The sequence below is a fragment of the Hypanus sabinus genome, chromosome 4 (genome assembly GCF_030144855.1).
Source record: "Hypanus sabinus isolate sHypSab1 chromosome 4, sHypSab1.hap1, whole genome shotgun sequence".
Lineage (NCBI taxonomy): Eukaryota > Metazoa > Chordata > Chondrichthyes > Myliobatiformes > Dasyatidae > Hypanus > Hypanus sabinus.
Genome location: NC_082709.1, coordinates 152126213 through 152149638, shown reverse-complemented (window position 1 = coordinate 152149638; position 23426 = coordinate 152126213). Strand labels below are relative to the sequence as shown.

General features: G+C 37.5%; 1 protein-coding gene across 2 annotated transcripts in view; it reads right to left on the bottom strand.

The window, feature by feature from the left end:
* Positions 1-1087: 1087 nt before the first annotated feature.
* Positions 1088-23426, bottom strand: part of gtf2e1 (general transcription factor IIE, polypeptide 1, alpha) — a 63125-nt gene continuing 40786 nt past the window's right edge. For both annotated transcript variants that reach the window (XM_059968444.1, XM_059968445.1), the window contains exons 3-5: positions 8588-8789; positions 6187-6419; positions 1088-2617 (exon numbers count right to left, since the gene is read on the bottom strand). In XM_059968444.1, coding sequence (XP_059824427.1) covers positions 2211-2617; positions 6187-6419; positions 8588-8789 — 842 coding nt within the window. In that variant the 3' untranslated portion in view covers positions 1088-2210. The remainder of the gene's footprint in view (positions 2618-6186; positions 6420-8587; positions 8790-23426) is intronic.

The window sequence follows — 23426 nt, the reverse complement described above, 5'->3', positions numbered from 1 at the left end:
CATTAAGCAGCCCATGTTCACTATAACAGTGATGAATCCAATCTTTCAATACATACTCAAGTCCTTCATTTTGCACTTTGTTCAGTTTTTCTATTTCTCATTAACTTCTGTTCATTACATGTGTGAGCTCACTTCTCGGAACTGTCTGTGGTGTGTGGAGACCTGCACATCACCTGTAAAACTTCCCAGCACCTTGTGGAATTTTGAATTTGTGATATCATGTCAGTGCTGAAAAACATCTTAGATTTCAGAGGCTTTTGGATTTTGGAAATTCGGATAAGGGGTACTCAACTTGTATAATCAGTAGGAATATTACTGCAGCACTTAACTTTTGCCACTGGGTGCTGCTAATGAGTTATCTAAATGTTTTGGTTGAATCAAGGTGGACAAATAGCTGGAACTACTCTCCTGCTGACAGTAAGATATTACAAATGAATGAGCTTTGATATTTTTATACATGTGAGAAAGAACTTGAAAAAATAATCTAGGAAATAATTTATTCCATGGACATTAACACCAGAAATCTAATCTAATCTGAATGATTATTTGTTTTTCAAAAACTTTGAATTCGCCAACAATGTATTAAATACACAAATTACATAAATATTTATTTCGTTCCAAGGAAACTGAAGCATCAGGTGAATTGCCCTAAATTGCAGAGAGCAGATTGAACTCCAGATCTAATACTCAACAGCACAGGAAATAAAACAATTTAGTTCTCACTGACTGTAAAATAAACTCCATGTTACATCACTAACAGTTCAATGCAGATTATCTTTCATGTATACATGGGGCAGTTTACCATACTGGTATGCTTCTTTGTAACAGAACTTATTGTGATCAAATCAACTTCCCAGAAACATGCAGTAAAGGCATTAATACCCTTTTGTGAACATCATCGATTACAAGACACAAAACAAAATACCGGTTATGAAACATGGCCAATTTAAACTGTCAATTACATTACAGGATAGTTACCATCCCCAAGTACCCACTCTGAAGATAGATCATGTCACAGGTGGACACTGAAAATCTCACATAAAAGTAAAAAACACTGGAAATCATTGGCCGGTCAAGCAGCATCTACAAAAGGAGTGGGGGTTGTGGTTACTATTTTGGTTCTCAAAGAAGACCATTAAATTATAAATTTCATTGTGTTTTCCAACCACAAGACCAAAATGAACTGCTGAGCATTTCGAGCATTGCTCATTTAAGATGCATTAGCAGTAAAGTTGTGAAACCCAATTGTATTAAATCAATTAAACATAGTTTTGTTGTAATCTTCTGAACTGTTATATAAAAATTTACTCAGCCACCTTAATATTTCAGCTGTTGTATGCAAATTAACCTTAAGATGACATATAAAAACCATATATTTAAACTTTGCTTCTGGTTTGGCACTTGCCCAACTCACTGTAAAACTGAACTGCTCTATAACTTAACATTTTTTCATTGTAGATAAAATGTTTTAGGTCAAAATGTTCTCTTGTTCTTCTTGTCACTGATTACCACCAAGGTACAATTCCACAGACGATAGAGATTGGATGGTATGTAATGCAAGTTTCCATGCCTAGACACTGACTGCCCATGGCTATACATGCATCAAGGACTCCAAACTAATCCTAATCCTCACCACTCATCTAGGGTAGATCGTTTCAGAAGGGATGAATAAATAGTGATGAAATTTAGCCATCTTAGTTGATTTTCATCTAGCCAAACTAGGAATATAACTCCTTTCTATTGTTTAATCTGAAGTCAACTAGCATAGGTAAGGAATTCAACCAGGAACATTTCCGATTTGTATGCCTGAGAGACAGAGATTTTTGTTGAATTACAGAGGCAATTAGATTGACCAATTTTTCAAAAATACTTTTATGAGCACTATCAGCATTTATTATATCCTTCAAACAGCAGGATAAAAAGATAGGTTAGTTAAACAAGGATTTAACAATCTTGGGGATAAAATTATGTAATAAAAGGACTAACTATGAAATAAATAGTATAAATGTTATAGGGCACTGCAGCACTTTAGCCTTCTAAAAATACTTTTGTCTTCAAAATACTTCTTAAACACAGCCTGTAATTTTGTTGAGAAAGGAATGCTGTCTCTTAACACTTTGGTAGATATATTTAAAACTGTGGAAACACTGACTAATAAAACCACAGGAAATATTTAGGAACTTCAAAAACGTTTGTTCCGTGGGAACAGGTCATTCATACATATCTTGGAATATTCTTTGTCCCATGGCAATATATGCTTCTTTCTCTTCAGCTGTCATCTGAGCCACTAACCCTTCACACTGGCTGACCTGGCTATATGAATATGGTTGTCCTGCTACCAAAACAGTTGGTTCATCCTCAAACTCTTCATCCTCATCAGCTGCTGCCACTGGGAATGATGCTGCCGCTGCCTGTGGTCGAGGTGACTCATCCTCTGATTCACTTGTTTCACTCTCTGAATCACTGGCATTTGAAGTTGGGATTGTAGCAGCTGCAGCTACTGTTGCTGATGTACTTTTCTTTTCATGGATGAGCAATGTTTGCATAACTTCTTCATTTGCTTCAATTGGATTTCCTTTTCCATCACGATCATGATATGAGTCAGCAGTCATATCATCTAGAAGATGACAGAAGACAGAAAATATTCATGTTGGAGTCCCAAAAATAAAATTACTGTAGTTTATTTATTCCTAAAGCAGCAGACTGAACGCAAATGGAATGACTAGAACCAAACCAACGGTACATATAGAACAGTAATTAGCAGGCACTGAGTTTTTTTTCTACTTTGACAGTCTGGATTAGCCCCTTCCAAGGTGATTAGAAATGTGTTCCCTTCAAGTCAGTCGAATTATAGAGTAACACAGCCCAACTTGTACATGCCAACCAAACATGCCTATCTAAGCCAGTCCTATTTGCTCACATTTGCCCAATATCTTTCTAAACCTTTCCTATCCAGGTACTAGTCTAACTGCCTTCATCAACTACTTCTGGCAGCTCTTTCCATACATGCACCACCCTCTGCGTGAAGAAGTTGCTCCTTAGGTTCCTTTTAAATCATTCACATCTCACTTTAAACCCATGCTCTCTGTGTTTTGATCCCTTTTTTGGAAAAGGCTTCACCCTGTCTATGCCCCTCATGATTTTACACACACCAAAAGGCACCCCTCCACTCTCATATGCTCCAAAGAATGCCACACCCTATAGCTCAGGCTGTTGAGTCCTGGCAACATTCTTGTAAATCTCCTTTGCGCTTTTTCCAGCTTAATGTTGTCTTTCCTATAACAGTGTGACCAAAACTGGGCGTTATACTCCTGTTGCTGCCTCACCAACATCTTATACAGAGTAAGTACTTGCCATGTCAAGCTCAGTGATAAAAATCAAAGGAAAAGATAGGAAACAGTATTAACATTAAAGTATTTGCTTTAGTTTAAAGAAGTGGGAGAGTAACTTAAACAGGAACCTCTCATATTTTCTCAAATAATCTTGTAATATCAGACTATTTTAAATTTTACTTCTTAGCTGAAATCTGTCTAGATACTTCTTTAGGTTTGGAATGATATTGTTGATTCAAAGACAGGTTATTAATTTGTTGGTGTTCTCTAGGTGGCTTCACTAAAGTTAAGTCCATGCAGGAAAAGATGGCATTACTGGAGGAGGTAGTGGTGGTAGGGAGGACAGACAACTGGAGGTGAAGATACACCAACAGAAGATGATAAGCATGGTATCAAAATAATCTGCAATCAGGTTATGGCGTCAGAAAATGAATTCCTATTATAGCAAGTTAAAAAGAATGAAAAAAACCCACTTGTTTGAATAATGGTGATCTCTAGCAGTCACTTTTAAGGTCTGACTGCAAAAAGGAGCAAAAGAATGAAACAGCTTGTCCAGTGTCTTTTCTCCCCAATTTCTGATCAGTTTTGGAGGCCCCACAGTGGCATAAGCAAGATTAAGGCCTTAATGTTTGTTTCTTCTATCTTTCTTCAGTTCAAAGATCATACAGACTAATAATGGGATGCAAGTAATACTGCAATATTTTACAAAGCAACACAAAAAAAGATGCTGGAGGAACTCTGCAGGATAGGCAGTGTCTACAGAAATGAATAAACAGTCAACGCTTTGGGCTGAGACCCTTCATCAGGACTGTTTATTAATTTCCTTAGATGGTGCCTGACCTGCTGAGTTTCTCCAGCATTTTGTGTTTGTTGCTCTAGATTTCCAGCATCTGCAGAATCTCGTGCTGCAATATTTTACACTACTTTCTTGGCTAAAAAGGTTAAATCAAGGTCTAATGGATTCAATAGGCCAAAGGGTCTATTTCTGTGCTGCATGACTCTTAATTTTATTTACCTTCAGACCACACGCACACTTACTTTATCATAACTTTATAAGTAGCTGTAAATTAATCATGCTCTTTTAATATGTAGAAAGAATGTGTGAATAGAATGTCCCTGAAATAAGAATATAGCAGGCAATTGTCCATAACTTAAGGAATTTTTGAGCTCAAATTCAATTAGGGAACGGATTTGAAATTTAGAACTCAATGACTCAAGCCAATATTGATCAGCTTAATTAATTCACAGCTGTGGATGAGGTGAACCATTGATTATATAGCTTCCAGCGAGCTTATCTCTGTGGATAAATTATCTAGAGGAAAAATTGGATAAAGAATGCATTAAAGCAGTTGGGAAAATATCAGCTATTGAAACGTCATGCACTTATGCTCAGTAATTGACAGTAATCAAAATGGAGATCAAGTTCCATGAAAGGAATTCAAACACAAAAGTATGAGCAATCACTCTACTGCATTAACAAGGCACATGCCTTTTTTTTTAAGATAAAATGCTAAATTGAAGTTATAATACTTTTATTCTCAGGCAGATCACTGGAGTTCTGCCAGTGTCCTGGGCAATACTTCTCTTCTTCCAACACAATGGACTAATTTATTTGGTCATTACCAGGCTGCTCTTGGTGAGAACCTATTTGTGGAAGCTTCTCCAAATTGGGAGTTTGGTGTCACATTTCAAATATTCTGGGAGACTAATCACTGGGGGCATTTGAGTAGTATCAAAAATAAAGTAACTGCAGAGTTGTGGAGACAGCTCAGCACATTTGCAAAATCCAGCCTCCCCTCCACAGACCTTGTCTACACTTCTTCAGCCACAGTAAAGCAGTCAGCATAATCAAAGTCTCTATCCACCCAAGTATTCTCTCTTCTCTGCCCCTCCCCCAGTGTACAGAAGATACAAAAGCCAGAAAGCACCTATCACCAGGTCAACAGCTTCTACTACTCTACAGCTAGGAGACTATTGAATAGTCCCGCAGTACAATAAGATAGACTCTTGACCTCACCATCTACCTTGTTATGGCCTTTCACCTTACTGTCAGGCTGCACTGCACTTTGTATGTGACTGGAACACTTTATTCTGCATTTTGTTATTAATTTCCCCTTGTAGTACCTCAATGCACTTCTGTGATGATATAAACTGTATGAATGAAAACAGTTTTTCACTACACCTTGGCACATGTAATAATAATAATAATAAACTAACTTACTAATTTTAATGCAGGCTCTTGAAATGGCAAGTACAGCACCCACAAATAGGAATACAATAACATCCTGTTAATTATTTTAGTGATGCTATTTGAGAGATAAATATTGGACAGAAATCTGAGAGAACATTCTATCTCTTCAAAATATCACCATGGGATCTTTTCTGTCTTAGCAATTTGCAGGTAGATCCTCAATTTAATGTTTTATTTAAAAAGACAATGCTTCTAATAGCAAAGCTCGTCCTCAGACAATTTATATCATCTTAAGCCATTGAAAAGGATCAAATTCATGACCTTCTGACTGTCAATACTGAATTATAGCTGATGGTCAGGGATGGAATATTACAATTAAAGACATGCATCATGTTCTTTACGTTTCTTTTATCATTTAAATTGTTACACTTATCAGCAAAACAATTGTGATCCCTGTTACACAGAGAACTGAAGAATCATAGCTTTATTTAAAAATACCTCAAAAATACAGTGCAAAAACTTGTAAAATGTTAGCAATAGGGACTACACTCTATAGGTTATTACTAAAATGAACAAAAAGAATTTTATACTGAAGCAGAGCCAGCATGCACTTTGATACATTTACAGATAAAACACTAGAAGGGGAGAAAGTCGGTATTTCACCTTCTTGGAGTTCCTCTGAGTCTGCAAATGTTCCTCTGACTGTGCTCTCTCTCAGCCAGATTGGTCTCTCCTTAACTGGTTTGCCATCAGAACCAGCTTTGTGCTGAACATCATGTTCTTCCATATTGATGATGACTTTTTGAGTGTAAAGGTCCTCATACGTGGGTCCTCTATTCACCCAAAGTTCTTTCTGAGAATTCATATTTCCACCGACAGCACCAGGAGTTCGTTGACTATTAGAAACAATATTAAACAACAACATTAAATAAAATGTAGTAATATTGGGTTTAGCACCACAAAATGGGAACGAAAAAGCAAAAATTGAAATATCTTATTGCTGTGTTATAGTTTGTATCAATTGAAGAAATTGAGTTTAAGTCAAAAATTAGAGAATAAAGAACAGTATAGCACAGGAACAGGCCCTTCAGCCCACAATGATGTGCTAAACTGAATAAACATAGAATGTTTAATTAAATTAATCATATCTGCCCACACAATGTTCATTTACTTGCATTCTTTGCATATTCATGTGCCTATTTAAGAGCCACTTGAACATCTCTATCTACTTGCCTCTGTGGAAATGCATTCCAGGCAACCATCACTCTGTTTAAAAACCTTGTCCCACACATCTCATTTGAACTTATCCCCTCTCATCTTTTCTGCATGCCCTATAGCATTAGACATTTTGACCATTGGTAAAGGATACCTGCTGCTGTCTAGTCTTCACATTATCATATAAATTTCTATCAGGTCTCTCATCAGCCTCCAGCATTCCTGAGAAAATGACCCAAGCTTATCCAATCATTTCATCCAGTGCATGCCCTCTAATCCAGGCAGCATCCTGGTAAATCTTTTCTGCACTCTTAGAGGACTCCAATTTTTTCCACTTTTATTAAGTTCTGTTGGAAAACTCACACTTTATCCTTAGATATTTCTAATTTTATCCATTTTCACTATTCAGTATAAAATGAAAATTAACAATTCCATCCATTACTAAGTACTACAGTTGACATCAGAAAGTTAGTACTGAAACCTACACATAACATTTTAAACCAAAAGATTAGAAGTCTGATGAGCCCAGAAAAAAAACTTAGAATATCAAATGTCTCAGGAGGAGAATCTTCCTCATGAGAAAATGCCACAGTGTACTACTTGTGGAATTGGTTTGCCTCATAAAATCTGTTAATTTTCATAAACTATGTCATCTTCTTGACGAATGGCCCAGTTATGAGTTAATTGTTTGTAGGCCACGTACTTCTCCAGCCACTACTGAAATTTGATTTCACACAATCCCCTTATTTCTTCATTTGTAATACAGGCTACAACCACTCCGCCCCCACCATCTCACCCCACCATTACAGCAATTTCAGGGAACAGAAGTTTGCCCTTACAAATTTCTCAAATCACTGTCCAAGGTGTGAGATATGGACATTTGCTCTCAAGGAACTACTTGAAAAGAAAGCAAATAGATCAACAGAAAATGCACTCCTTAAACTCAAGTTTCTTGATGCACTCACATTACAGAAGATCACGATGCTATCAGTTTTCTAGGAACTCAACCCACCTGAAATATGTCATCCCTATATGACTTCAAGGAAGCAATTACAGAAAGGCACCCTATTTATAAAATGATACACCGTGAAAGTAATTGGGAGAAGATTTTTTAATAACTTCTATTTATTTAATGCTACTTAGAGATATAGCACTGAATAGACCCTGCCAGTCCAACAAGGCGCACTGCCTAGCAACCCACCTATTTAACCCCAGCCTCAGCACAGGACCATTTACAATGACCAATTAACCTACTTACTGGTACACCTCTGGACTGTGGGGGGGGGGGGGGGGGAGAACTAGAACACCTGGACAATACCCACGTGCTTACAGGAAGGACGTAGAGAGTTCTTACAGAGGGCACTGGACATGAACTCCAGTCTACGATGCCCTGAGCTCTAATAGCGTTATGCTAAGTGCTACATTACCATGACGCCAACTGTAGGCATAAAAACTATGAAGTCTTTAGGAAATATAATTTTCACCAACTATAATGATGATGATGGAAACATGCAAATAAAAGTTACATACTATATAAAGATTCAAAGCAGGAAGATAAAAAGTAAAGACATGAGAAATACTTGCATATAAAATTAATTGAGCTGAAGTATATTTTACCCTAATTCTTATGTTAAGATTTTCATACACTGTGTCAGACATCAGATTCCGGCTTAGTACTTGAACTGCTTGTTAAAGCACGTTTCTTTCTGAAGAAGTGCATCCTTGAAAAGCAAAGGAAAATATGCCGGGCGTTCATCTTTCACAATCTTAAATGACCCAAAACACAGCCAAGCTTTTTGTATCTTTCATGCTTGGTAGAACAAAAAAGATATTCAGAATGCAAACTAACCTTGCTCTAAGTGATGGAATTTCTGTTGGTTCTGGCTCGAGGATTTCATAGGCCAGGTTAACATCTTCAGTTTCTCGCAATAGGGCATAGATTGGTTCAATCTGTTCATTGAATCTTGCCAAAAGTGTTCGGGCATCTTTCTTTGGTAATGCAGATTCATCTTCCTCAACCTCAGTTTGACAGAAAGTGCACCGGAATGTTCCTGCAAGGACAAAATAGATTTTCTGTTAAAATTTCCCCCAGTAAGAATGCCTTGAATCAATAAATTATGGGCTGATACACCCGATGATTTATTTTGAATTGTGACACTAAGAACAATAGAAAACAGTGAATGCCAAATTGAAATTACCTGGAAAACAAGAGTAAATGTGGAAAGGCTGGTTGAACATAGTGACACTATGAATGTAACCTTAGGATTGGCAATAAGGTAGAGGGATACTGTTTCCATGCAAATTATTATAGCTTTATTTTTTAAACTTCTTGTTTCCTTTCCAGATTCACTGCTTTTTTGTTTGTTTAATTCTCTGTTTCATTACTCTACAGCTTTTTTATTTAACGTATTTATTCCATAATAATTGCATTCATTTCATAATAATTTTTAATATATGGTACATAACATCATGCAAAATTAAACCAACAATGAATCTCAGCAAATTGGATAATTTCCTGTAGGATGTGGGTGCTTTATTGGGGCAATTAAAATTTTATGAAAATTATTTCAATTTTCATGATGTGTCTAAAGATTCTTAGTGGTTTTCTCATTAACCAATTCACAGAGTAACAAGGCTCCATATAACCATATAACAATCACAACACGGAAACAGGCCATCTCGGCCCTCCTAGTCCGTGCCGAACTCTTAATCACACCTAGTCCCACCAACCTGCACTCAGCCCATAACCCTCCACTCCTTTCCTGTCCATATACCTATCCAATTTTACCTTAAATTACACAACTGAACTGGCCTCTACTACTTCTACAAGAAGCTCATTCCACACAGCTATCACTCTCTGAGTAAAGAAATACCCCCTTGTGTTTCCCTTAAACTTCTGCCCCCCAACTCTCAAATCATGTCCTCTCGTTTGAATCTCCCCTACTCTCAATGGAAACAGCCTATTCACGTCAACTCTATCTATCCCTCTCAAAATTTTAAATACCTCGATCAAATCCCCTCTCAACCTTCTACGCTCCAATGAATAGAGACCTAACTTGTTCAACCTTTCTCTGTAACTTAAGTGCTGAAACCCAGGTAACATCCTAGTAAATCATCTCTGCACTCTCTCTAATTTATTGATATCTTTCCTATAATTCGGTGACCAGAACTGTACACAATATTCCAAATTTGGCCTTACCAATGCCTTGTACAATTTTAACATTACATCCCAACTTCTGTACTCAATGCTTTGATTTATAAAGGCCAGCATTCCAAAAGCCTTCTTCACCACCCTATCTACATGAGACTCCACCTTCAGGGAACTATGCACTGTTATTCCTAGATCTCTCTGTTCCACTGCATTCCTCAATGCCCTACCATTTACCCTGTATGTTCTATTTGGATTATTCCTGCCAAAATGTAGAACCTCACACTTCTCAGCATTAAACTCCATCTGCCAACGTTCAGCCCATTCTTCTAACCGGCATAAATCTCCCTGCAAGCTTTGAAAACCCACCTCATTATCCACAACACCCCCTACCTTAGTATCATCGGCATACTTACTAATCCACTTTACCACCCCATCATCCAGATCATTTATGTATATTACAAACAACATTGGGCCCAAAAACAGATCCCTGAGGCACCCCGCTAGTCACCGGCCTTCATCCCGACAAACATTTATCCACCACTACTCTCTGGCATCTCCCATCTAGCCACTGTTGAATCCATTTTATTACTCCAGCATTAATACCTAACGACTGAACCTTCTTAACTAACCTTCCATGTCAAAGGCTTTGCTGAAGTCCATATAGACTACATCCACTGCCTTACCCTCGTCAACATTCCTCGTAACTTCTTCAAAAAATTCAATGTTTGTCAAACAGGACCTTCCACGCACAAATCCATGATGGCTACTCCTAATCAGATCATGTCTATCCAGATAATTATTAATACTATCTCTAAGAATACTTTCCATTAATTTACTCACCATTGATATCAAACTGACAGGTCTATAATTGCTAGGCTTACTTCTAGAACCCTTTTTAAACAATGGAACCACATGAGCAATACGCTAATCCTCCGGCACAATCCCCGTTTCTAATGACATCTTAAAGATCTCCGTCAGAGCTCCTGCTATTTCTACACAAACTTCCCTCAAGGTCCTGGGGAATATCCTCTCAGGACCCGAAGATTTATCCACTTTTAAATTTCTTAAAAGTGCCAGTACTTCCACCTCTTTAATTGTCATAGGTTCCATAACTTCCTTACTTGTTTCCCACACCTTACACAATTCAATATCCTTCTCCTTAGTGAATACTGAAGAGAAGAAATCATTCAAAATCTCTCCCATCTCCCTCGGCTCCACACAAAGCTGACCAATCTGATTCTCTAAGGGGCCAATTTTATCCCTCACTATCCTCTTGCTTTTAATATAACTGTAGAAACCTTTCAGATTTACTTTCACCTTATTTGCCAAACCAACCTCGTATCTTCTTTTAGCTTTTCTAATCTCTTTCTTAAGATTCCTTTTACATTCTCCCAAATATTTTCAAATTAAAAATGTTCTCTTCTTGCTGCTGTCATCAGGAAGAAGGTACATGAACCTCAGCTCTCACAGCACCAGGATCAAGAACAGTTATTACCTCTCAACATCAGGCTCGTGAACCAGAGCAAATTATTTCACATAACTTCACTCATCCACACTGAATTGTTCCGACTGAACTAGGAGACACAACACAAAATGCTGGAGGAACTCAGCAGGCCAGCAGCACCTATGGAAAAGAGTACAGGTACAGTTGACTTTTCGGGCCAAGACCCTTCATTAGGATGGGAAAGAAGGCTGAGGAGTAAGAAACTGGGAGAAGGGAGGAAGAACCAACAAAGTGATGGGTGAAACTGAGAGGGATGACGACATACAGAGTTGGGAAGTTGATCGGTGAAAGAGATTCAGGGGGAATCTGATAGGAAGACAAAAGGCCATGTTAAAAAGAAAAGGGGGAACACCAGAGGGAAGTGATAGGCAGGTAAGGTGAGATAGGGAAATGGGAATAGGGAATGGTGAAGGGGGGGGCATTACCTTTTCTTTTTATCCATGGCCTTCTGTCCTTTCCTATCAGATTCCCCCTTTTCCAGCCCTGTATTACTTTCACCAATCAACTTCCCAGCTCTTTACTTCATCTCTCCCAGTTTCACCTATCATCTTGTGATCCTTCCCCCCCCCCCCCCCCTTACACTGACTCCTCCTCATCTTTTATTCCAGTCCTGATGAAGGACTTTGGCCTGAAACATTATCTGTACTCCTTTCCATAGATGCTGCCTGGCCTGCTGAGTTCCTCCAGAATTTTGTGTTGTGTACCTTCACCTCATGTTCTCAATGTTTATTCCTTATTTATAATTATTTCATTTTTTCTCTTTTTTTTTGTACTTGCAGAGTTTGTTGCTTTTTTTTGCACATTGGTTGTTGTCCGCCCTGTTGGGTATGGTCTTTCATTGATTCTATTGTGATTTTTGTTATTACTGTGATTGCTTGCAAACAAAGGAATCTCAGGGTTGAATATGGTGACTTTGATAATATATTACTTTGAACTTTGACCAAGAAGTTGATATTTTGAACTAAGTGATATCTCTAGGATTGCTCCGGAGATAAATGTTCCTATGCAGAAATTCCTGGTGCTAACTACCTGCTTGTTATTTCCAAACTCACACTTATGCACTCACATATACTGTATACAACTACATTCAAAGTACCAGAAAACCATTTAATTTTACAATGGCAAAATGGATGGAATTAACAGAAGTGTAAATACTGTCATAAAGGGAATTGGATGACCTGCTGTCAGACTCAGAAGGCTGAACCCTTCAGTCTGTTCCAGTACTTAATGCCAGCAGTGAAGTCCATGTTTGTTGAGATTCCCAAAGCAACATGCTGGAGAAATCATTTCACTCTTCCATCATGATCACCAGAACAGACTCGCCGGAGTGTGAGTGTGCCATGGTAGTGTAGTGGTTAGCTCAACGCTATTGTAGCTTGGCGTGTCAGAATTCACAGTTCAATTCTGGCATCCTGTGTAAGGAGTCTATGTGTCCTCCCCATGGAATGTGTCAGTATGCTCTGGTTTCCTCCCACAGTCCAAAGGCGTATCGTTTGGTAGGGTAATTGGTCATTGTAAATGATCCTGTGGCTGGGGTTGAAGGGCCTACTCCACGCCATATCTCTAAATAAACAAATAGTACATTAGCACTTGGGATTCTCAACATTGATACAAGGCCCATGAAATCTCATGATATTAGGGCAAACATGGGCAAGGAAACTTTTTCCATCCTCCTGATTACCACCTACCACTTCTTCATGGATGGAGGATGCTCCTCAATGTTGAACAATACTTGGAAGCAGCAGTGAAGGTAGCATAACACAAGAGGTTTTCTGGGCAGAAAACTTCAGTGTCTATCTCACAGATGACAGAAAGGGTTTGTTGCAATTAGGGTGTGACCAACATTAGAGATACACTTATTTGAACCAGTCCATATGCGGCAGAAGCATCTATCCTTGATGTCTTGGAAAATGTGACTGCTGCAGAAAGGGCAAACTGTAGTCTTCACCTTGAGGATACACTCCACCATAATCACACTAAACAGGGTAATCCTGATTCAATGGGGAGTGGCAAAGGGCATACTGGAAGTAGTACTGACCCTATCTAAACCTGAGGTGCCAATACACAACATATATGCTAAATACCAAAAGCATAATAGCTCAGTAGAATGGGTAAAGACACAGCTCTGCAGACCTGCCATTTTTTTTTTATCACTAATGATAGTGGAATAGTAAACAGAAGGGGATGGATCCAAGGATGTTCTAATTCTCAATGATAAACAGGGCTTAAAATGTGTGCACCAAAAACAAACTGAAGTATTTGCAATCATACTCAGCCAGAAAGACTGAGTGGAGAATCCATCTTTGCTTCCTCCTGAGATCCTCACCATCAACAATGCTAGTCTTCAGCCAATTTCATTCAATCTAAATGATATCAAGAGACATTAACTGATCCTCCACAGTCCACTTGGGTAGAAATTTGAGAAGAAATTACTTCTCATCCCATTCCTGAATGGCCATCTAGTTATTCTGAGACTGTCAGCTCTAGTTCTAGCCTGGTGAAACTGTAATTTCTTATTTATATCATCAAGCCCCTTATAAATTTGGTAAGCTATCGGGAGCAGGCAATGTCCAACAATAAAAAAACCCCGCACTTCAGAACTAACCATTTATCTAGACCAACAGTTTCGGTATCATCATAACAATGGCTTTAGTAACATAAGTAGGAGTGAAGAGATCTAAAAGGGAGTTCAGAAAGAGGTCAAAACAGCAGAACCTCAAAGAGTATAATTCCAAAATAATACCTGATGTTACATCCTAAACAAAAACAAGAACAGAAAGAGGAGCAAGTCAGCGAATAGAACAACTGAATGTCAAGCTGGAGAAAAGGTGCAGAGGTGAAGGCTTTAGATTTCCTTTAGACTATCCTCATACAATTATTTTTGCTATTTTGTCCAAATAATCACAAATAGAATCTAAAGTACAAAATACACATTATTGCAAGAGCATGTAGCTAGCTGTTCAAACATAGAGCAAGTCACAAGTCATAAATTGGAAATTAGGGTAACATTAAATGCAAAGGATATTTAAAATCAAGAGCACCCCCATATTGCCTTCATTTTTGCAAAAGAAAACACTTGCTCAATTTGCAATATAGTTAATGATATCTAAAATTTGAAAATAAAAATGATTATAATTATTTCACAGGGTTCAGCAGATGTTGGAGATGGAGGGGGGACAGATGTTGATCACATTTTGAAAATTGTAGGTGGCAAGAATATGACATGTCACAGATTAAATAAAAGCTTGAATCATTTAATTTGCTTTTTTACCCATTTATATTGTGTTTGGGTTTACACCAGTGGTTTGCAACCTTTTTTTGGCCATGCCCCACTTAATCACCTCTAAAATCCTGATGCCCCCTGTAGTGATATATAATTCTTATTATTCAAAAAGTGAACTCCTATTCACCTGGAGGAAGCCTAAAAGACCATTAACTTGGTTTAAACAAGCTTCCAAAGAACATGGCATTCATGAAAAAGAAAAATAAAAGAACCAAAGGACTGTTAAAGTTCTGAGGAAGAAATTACTAAGAAATTGTAAAAAAAGAACATTAAGTGATATTAAAATAATAATAATAAATAAATAAAACAATGCTGATTCGTTCCTACAGCATACAAAGACAGATACACCACTTAAAACAGATGACGCAATGTACACACCTTCACACCACCAAGAACCGAAAGCTACTGCAAAAAGCAGCATTGGCGCGACCTCGTACGAGTGTCTTACGCGTTTGGACTTGTTCATTCGTTCCTTCCTACATCAGTCAATTCATTAATTTAATTATGAAAGCCATTTGATGGTTGTAATGATGGTGATACACTATATATACAGTACATATGCAATTATACATGTAGATACACACAAGTATTTTTATGTATGCATACTGTATATACACATATGTATTAACTCGCACACACACACATACTCACACAGACTAACTAGAAAAAATTCACTGTTAATAACTCATTCTCAAATTGCCCCTCTTAAAATCAAATTACCCCCCGTGGGGCGTACACCCCACGTTGGGAACCACTGGTTTACACTATATGCATGGGATTTAAACACACACTTTGCCTTTCCAATACTTGACTCTACTGTGCGTTCATTTATGTGTCCCAGTTCTCATGTTGGGGTACGATGACACAAACATGAGTACGTCCATGCGTCAACCTTCAACTGTTAGCCTTGGCAGAGAATGTAGCTAAACTAGTCAATAGGAAAACAACTGCAGCCAACTTTACTCTCGTTCAAGGCGCGCGTTCATGGGAACCTTGGCTGATACATTCCAACGTCAAAGGTTTCATGGCAATTTCAGAGCTCCATGTCTGTTTATATCACTATGCACAACTCTACCTGGCCTTTACTTAAATGATGGGCCTATTAAGCTTAAAAAGGATTGAAAAGTATTTAGGTGTATTTTACAATTTAGTTATTTCATGGTCACCACTACCGGTATTAGCCTCTTATTCCAAATTTATTTAGAGACCAGAATATAAATCCCCCAGTTGCTCTGGTGAGAACAGATGCCTGGATTAATAGTCTTGCATTCTGAAACCATGCCAGTAACATAACTCGTGTGCTGCCATATCCCTTCTAAACAATGCTTATCAGTACTACTTTTCCCATGAGTAACAATGTTCTGGAGCCTAATTGTTCTTTCCCACTGACTTCTATCTAATATGAGGGTTCGGAATCCCAACACCACTAATTGACGGAAATATCGTGGAAATTAAAATACCTTCAAAGTACATGGGACTTCCACCTAAAGCACGCCCAAGATAATGAATTTAAGGGATCTAATTTTGGCTTTACAAATTTGTTAAGATCTGATCAAAGCAATCCTAGATGTTTTGTAGCTTTATTATTCTTCCTTAGGGAAACACTGCACCTACAGAAAAATATTACAAATTATATTGTTATGATACTGCTTGGGTGTTGACAAATATCTTCTGAGCCAAAACAAACTGAGCACTAATTTTGACAAATTCCATAAATTCTTTAACAAACTACTGGAAATTATAAAGAAAAAATACTGTAGAATGAAACAAAATGGAATAAAATTATAATAGAAGCCACAACAATGCATATTATATGAAAGCCGAAAAGGTCTTTCAATTATGTCAGAAAAATGTCTTTCAACGTTTGAAGCTCTTAGAATAAAAAAATCACCATTTCTATTTAAGACCAGCAGTTAACAGGCCATATTACTCTATCAGGATGTAAATTATTCACTTTGCCATCTGTCTTTTAGTTTATTTTAGGACAAAGCCAGGAATTGCCAAGTGAAGACACGGCACACAGTGGAGCTCCCCCTGATGCTGCTCTCTGCAGGACTGAAAGTATCAGCACCTCTCATGTGCATAAAAAAGTGAGAAGGACGGAAAACAGATGGCACCAGCCACAAGATATGCAACCCAGACTGCTGAGAAACCTGCATCTTTCCATCTGGACTGTCTCAGCATAAAGAATAAACTCTTGTTAAGCTGCAGTCTTAACGGTATCTATGTCCACCAAAGATTGTTGACTATTTTCAATATAAAACAATAGATTTAACCAATAACACTAATAAAATTAACACTATGCAAAACAATAAAATCATTATCAATAAACACAACCAGTAATTGTAATTTTGGAATATTCAGGATTTGGACCTCCCAACATTTGCATTTTTTATGTATTTATTTAGCAATACAGAAAAGGAATATTGCCCTGTTCACATCTATTACCTCAAATGTGAAATGCAACATGTTATAGGTCTTTAAAAATTAAACATAAAACCAAGATTTTCGCAGAACAGCCACTTGTCCGATAGACTGATTAATGCTGGGAAGGTCCTTTAAAAATGCCCAATAATGGCTCTGGGTTGGAATATTCACTGCTCTGAACCTGTGAAAATGGATTGAGTAACACCAAAAAATACAGTATTTCAAAATCGCCCTGTTTACCACAAGGAATCTGAGTTAGTTGCACTAAATTTCTAACTGGAGTTAAAAAACATCCATCTTGGTCAAGAATAAATGATTATGCAAACAACCTTTATTTTGATGTGTCTTTCTTTTGTGATTTATGCAAAATGTAAAAGAATACTCATGTTTCATCAAAATAATCTTAAGATTGATCTTTTTTTTGCTTGACTAACTGAATTAAAAACACCTAGACCTAGCCTAATAAATAACACTGCTGCTAAGAGGCTGAATTAACTTTTTCTTCTGATTATGAATTAACCCATTTAATGTCAGTTCTGAGTATTATCCACAAGTAAGGAAATCACTGCAATAAATGTGTCTATGGGGTTAATCACAATGGTAAATGAAACAAATCAAAAGGCAGTATATGAGAAAAAACTCAGATTAAGACAAAGAAGCTTGTGGCAGAAAAAATAAGTTTCAGAAGTTCGAAGAATCTTCCCATCAGCTAAGGAATATGCATTAACTCATTAACTTTGTATGTATATCTCCGAAAGGTGTCCAACATCCCAAAGGGAGACTAAACAATACTCCATGGCCTTGCAGAAGGATTGTCATAAGAAACCAAGAGATCTTTATAGGAAGAATTAACTATTTTCAATTCTGATCCAGATATTGGGTAGACTCTGAAACTAAGTTGTTTGAAAGTATTTGGGCTAATGATAATGCTGCATCCATTCAGGGAAAAATTAAGATGAACAAAGCAAAGAAAGAAAAGCTATGGACATTCTAGTGGCTCCATTTTAAAGTAAAGGCTAGAGTGAATAGGTTATTGGGAGGCATTCAAAATCAGTTTCTTTTTTGTACTTGTTCATGGCCTTCAATACATTTCACCTAGAACATGGTGCTTAGTTTTAGTCTCCTACTTCCAGTGATACTGAAGTTTTGGAAGAGTAAACAAGGACCTCTGTACTAATTGGAAGTAACAGCCAAATATTACTGGGGCACACAATCTGCCAAAAACATGCCGCAGCTCAGAACCAAATTCATATACGTTCCTGACACTCCATAATTTGATCACAACTTTTAACACTGTTGTTCTTGAAAATCAAAGAACACTGGTAAAGATCTTTGCAGATGTGGCAAGTCGGAAATAAAAGCAATAATTGCTGGATGAGCTCAGCAGATTGCATAAAATCTGCAAAGAAAGAAAACAGTTAATCTTTTGAGTCAACATCAATGATTCTGCTAGTGGTGGGCAGAGACTCTGGCCCGGTGAAATTGGCAGTGACCTAAATTTCCAGGTCCTCTGGTGAAATCCACACAGATTAGTTGCCTTCAGTTTTTATTTCAGATTATATTATTTTAGTCAGATTTTACAGTTTCGTTGCAGTATGATTGCTTTTTTCTAAGTAATTAGAGAATAAGAAATGTCCAATAGTACCAATACTTTGCTAATTTTAGAACCTTATTTATTTATACATACAATTTGCTACTGCAATCATTGATAAAAAGAATGGTTCAAGTGAAAATTTCAAATGATGAATATGAACTACATAGTTTGAGAGATTGGATGATTTGCAGCTTCAGAGAGCCTGAACGGGTGGAGTACAGGTCTCAGACTTCTCCCAAAGTTTGTATCAGTAGTACTATGGTGAAGTCTGTTTGTGGAAGTAGTTTTTTAAAGCCACTGTAAGAACCTTTAGGCTTGTATTCAATAATTTTGAGATTGTATTTATGTAAGGGAATATGATGCTTACCAAGAAAGAGTATTGTATCACAAATACATGCTATAGCATAATTGAATCTGAATTGAATTGAATTGAATTTCAGTTTATTGTCGTTTAGAAACCACAACTGCAATGCAGTTAAAAAATGAAACAACGTTCCTCCAGAATGATATCACAAAAGCACACGACAAAACAGACTACACTAGAAAGTCCACATAACGTTTGGCAATCTCCAGATCCAGAGTTCGGAGAGGCTGCTGCGTATTAATATCGCACTACCATCTTAGCACATCCCCGGAAAGGAGCTCCAAAACTACCAGACAAAACAAGACTACCCAGACACACCAAGTCAAGAGACCAAATCTACCACCCAACAAACAAAAAAAAACTATATGATGACAGTTATATAACAGTTGGGGCAGGATGGTAACATAGTAGTTAGCACAATGTTTTACAGTGCAGGTGACCTGGGTTCAATTCCCACCGTTGCCTGTAAGGAGTTTGTATGTTCTCCCCATGACCATGTGGGTTTCTCCCGGATGCTCTGATTTCCTCCCACAGCCCAAAGATGTCCTGGTTGGTAGGTTAATTGGTCGTTGTGAATTGTCCCAAGATTGGGCTGGGGTTAAAACCAGGATTGCTGGCAGCGTGGCTCAAAGGGCCGAAAGGGCCTATTCCTCACCATATCTCAATAAATAAATAGAAACTTCAGTATTCATGTCTATTGTCAATTTTCTACATGGGTACCAGAAATCTCATTACAACAGTATTTTTGACTGATGAAGTGGGCTGACAATGTAGATTCCTTTAAAGCCATAAATCTTTTATCCACTTAATTCCCATGGTCAAGTGCATTGAATGAGTCTGAACAGCTGCTTAGAGAAGTCTGACTTTGATTGGACACCTGTTTCTAAATCCCCAGCTCTTTCTTTAAAGAAAAGGGTTGTTAAATGAGCAGGTAATCATGGTCTTTCTTTTTTAAAACAACAAATCTAAAAATGATTAAAGAAGGATAGGCAAAATGTCGGCACAACCCAAGCACCCAGTTTATAGGGGCATGATGTAAATGTGGTCACATTCTCAAATAGAAATCTGGGGAATTGCATGTGCTTTTACTACAGCTAATTTCAACAATATCACATTGAAAAAGAAAAGCCATTTCCAGCAGAGCTAAAAGTCAGTCCACACCAGTGATTTTCCTGGTATTTCTGATTTTCTCATATTTCTTTTCTGATTTTGCAACCAGCAGGACATGATATGAGAGTAATATACTGGCTTGAAGTAAGGACAGCTTAATGTACAGAAAACAGAGAGTGGGAATAAATGGCTAATTTTTCTTGAGGGGTGCTACAGGGATCAGTGCTAGAGCTACAGATATTCACAATCTATATCTATAGTTCAGATAAGGAGATTAAAGTATAATATATCCAAACTTGCTGGTCAGTAGTGTAGGTTGTGAGAAGAATGCAAATAAGTTTCAGGGGATTTGGACAGGCTAGAAAATGGAAGAAGTCTCCATGTAGGCTATGTGGGAAAAATGTGATGTAATCTAGTAAAATAGTGGATTTTTTTCAAATGGTAAGAGATTGAGAGTTGTTGATGCTCGGAGGGATCTGAGTGTCCATGTACACTCAGAGTGTTATGTTGGCTTTACTGGCAAGAAAATTTAAGCACATGCGTAAAGACATCTGTCCGCAATTACAAAGGGCAATGATAAAGCCACACCTGGATTATTATGTATTGTCGTCTCCCCATTTAAGGAAAGATATATTTGCAGCAGAGATTGAAGGCAAATTCACCAAATCAACTTTGCATTCTGCGCCTATAAACATTCTAGAGGCTAGAAGAATGAGAGGAGATTTAAATGAAACATACAATATTTGTACCTATTGTATTTGACATATTAGATGCTGGAATGACATTGGCTGGAGTGTAAAGAATCAGAGAATAGAGTTTCAAAACAAGGCACATTGAGATGAGATGAGCCAGAGAGTGGCGAATCTAAGGTAATCTATACAGACACACGTGGTAGTCTAATGGTGGGCAGCACAGTAGTGTAGCAGTTAGCACAACACTTTACAATACCAGCGACCAGGGTTCAATTCCCACAGCTGACTGTAAGGAGTTTGTACGCTCTCCCTGTGATAGCATGGGTTTCCGCCCACAATCCAAAGATGTATCGGTTGGTAGGTTAATTGGTCATTGTAAATTGTCCTGTGATTAGGCTAGGGTTAAATTCAGGTTGCTAGCTGGCTTGGCTCAAAGGGCCGCAAGGGCCTATTCCGCACTTTATATTAATAAATAAAAATAAATAAATATTAGTGGAACCAAGGGATATGGGGTTAGTGTAGGAAATTGATCTAGAAGTAAATGACCAGCCACGATTATATTGAATAACTGAGCAGGCACAAGCAGACAAATGACCTCTTCCTGAACCCAGCAGTTAAAAGCAATTTTTTCAGTGGTTATGTAACAAAGTTATGAAGTTCAAAAGATTTTGAACTTGAATTCAGAATCAGATTTGTTATCACTATCTTACAAGATGTAAAATTTGAATGTTTGTGGCAGCAAAGCAGTGCTGTGCAAAGACATAAAATTACATAATAAATAATGCAAAGAAAGGAATAATCAGGTAGTGTTCATGGATCATCTGGGAGTCTGATGGTGGAGGGGAAGAAGATCAATTACTCTACATTGCCTTTGAAAATCTGAGTTGGGAAGGTGAAAAGATTCTTGATTAAATGTGTGCATATGAATGAAGAACACATATTGAAGGCAGTCATAGATGAATTAGCCTACTACTTTCTACACAAGCTTACAATAAAAATGGATAAAAGAAGCTACTGGAAACTTCTCTTTGCCTGTGCATATCTACCATTCAAGAGCTTCAGAACAAGATATCAGAAAAGTAGGAGCCTATTGTAATATTCTGAGTAAGTTCCTGAAATACTCTGTTGATCACGACCACCAACGACATTGGGTAGGGAGAGATTTACCTGTGTTTTATGTCAGACTAGTGGAACTGCTGTCTCAGTTTCAGCAATCTAGGCTCAATCGCAACCCTCCAGTGCTGTCTCTGTGAACATTCATGTTCTTCCTTTGGCACCGCGGGCTTTCTCCAGCTGCTCTTTTAACTCTCATCCCAAAGATGTGCAGATTGGTAGGTTAAATGGCCATTGTAAATTGCCTCTAGTATTTAGATGAGTGATAGAATCTTGGGAGAACTGAAGGGAATGTGGGGAGAATAAAATGGGATTAGTATTAGCCAGCGTACAGCCATAGTGGTGCAGCACTGAAAACAGATCCTGTGGCTCACTGAGTTTACATCCTTTCTGTTTTATACTAATTCTACTTTAACCCATTTTAGATCCTTGATGGGCCAAGGAGTCTGTTGGTGTGCTCCTTGACTCCAAAGGATAAATGCATGGCTGATTATGGTCGTTACACAAGATTATGAATTACAAAGATTACAAATTTACAGAAAAGGATATGGTGAGCTTTAAAACAAAGAAAATAATTTTAACTATGAGATCTTAGTGAATTTAGAGCTCACGTGAGTCGGGATAGCACTTCTGTGTCAGTGAGGATATGCAAAAGGAAGATTTGAACGAGTCAGTGTTTGAGAAGGATGGCAGATAAGAAACAGAAATACTAGTGAATGGATCAGAAGCAGATGGGCCAAGTAGCATTGGAAGCAGGCAAATTTGTGGAGATGGATGTAGATTTCTAAGATGTAGAAGAAATGAAGTTCAAGCTCATTCCATTGTCAATATTGTGAACAATCTGATTTGATCAAAAATTCTAACACTGATCCAATATTTTTTAATCTCTAGCCAACATTAAAACAAATTGACAAAACATTATCACAAATACTATGTTTTAATGCATTAATCAGTTCTAAGTGCAAACACAGAGGTCTAATCCAAGTGAGCTCAGCAAAACAATACGTATTGAATTCAAGCAAGCTTTAATCATTAAATGATATTCGTGGCTCTTTGAAATATGCTATTAAATCACATTTTTTGGATAGTTTACAAAAATAATTGTATAGAAAGTCCATACTTTCAAAACTTAATATATTTAACAACAGGGAATGTATAATCTTGTTCAACTGAATACATCATACAAGATATAGCTTCTAGCTGCCAAGTTCTTCTTTTGGTAACACAAGGCAAGAGTAATATTTTTGGTGTAATATTAGATTTGACAAATATCTTGCAAGTAAACAGACTACAATTCCTCAGAATTATCAAATTACTAGATAAATATCCTATTTAATAACCACTGGTTTTCGTTACTTATTTCACCAGTTCCAAAATTGAAGGATAAGCCATTAAGATGAATTGCTATTCGAACTGCTCTTTGATAGAACATTGCATGTCACATTAAATG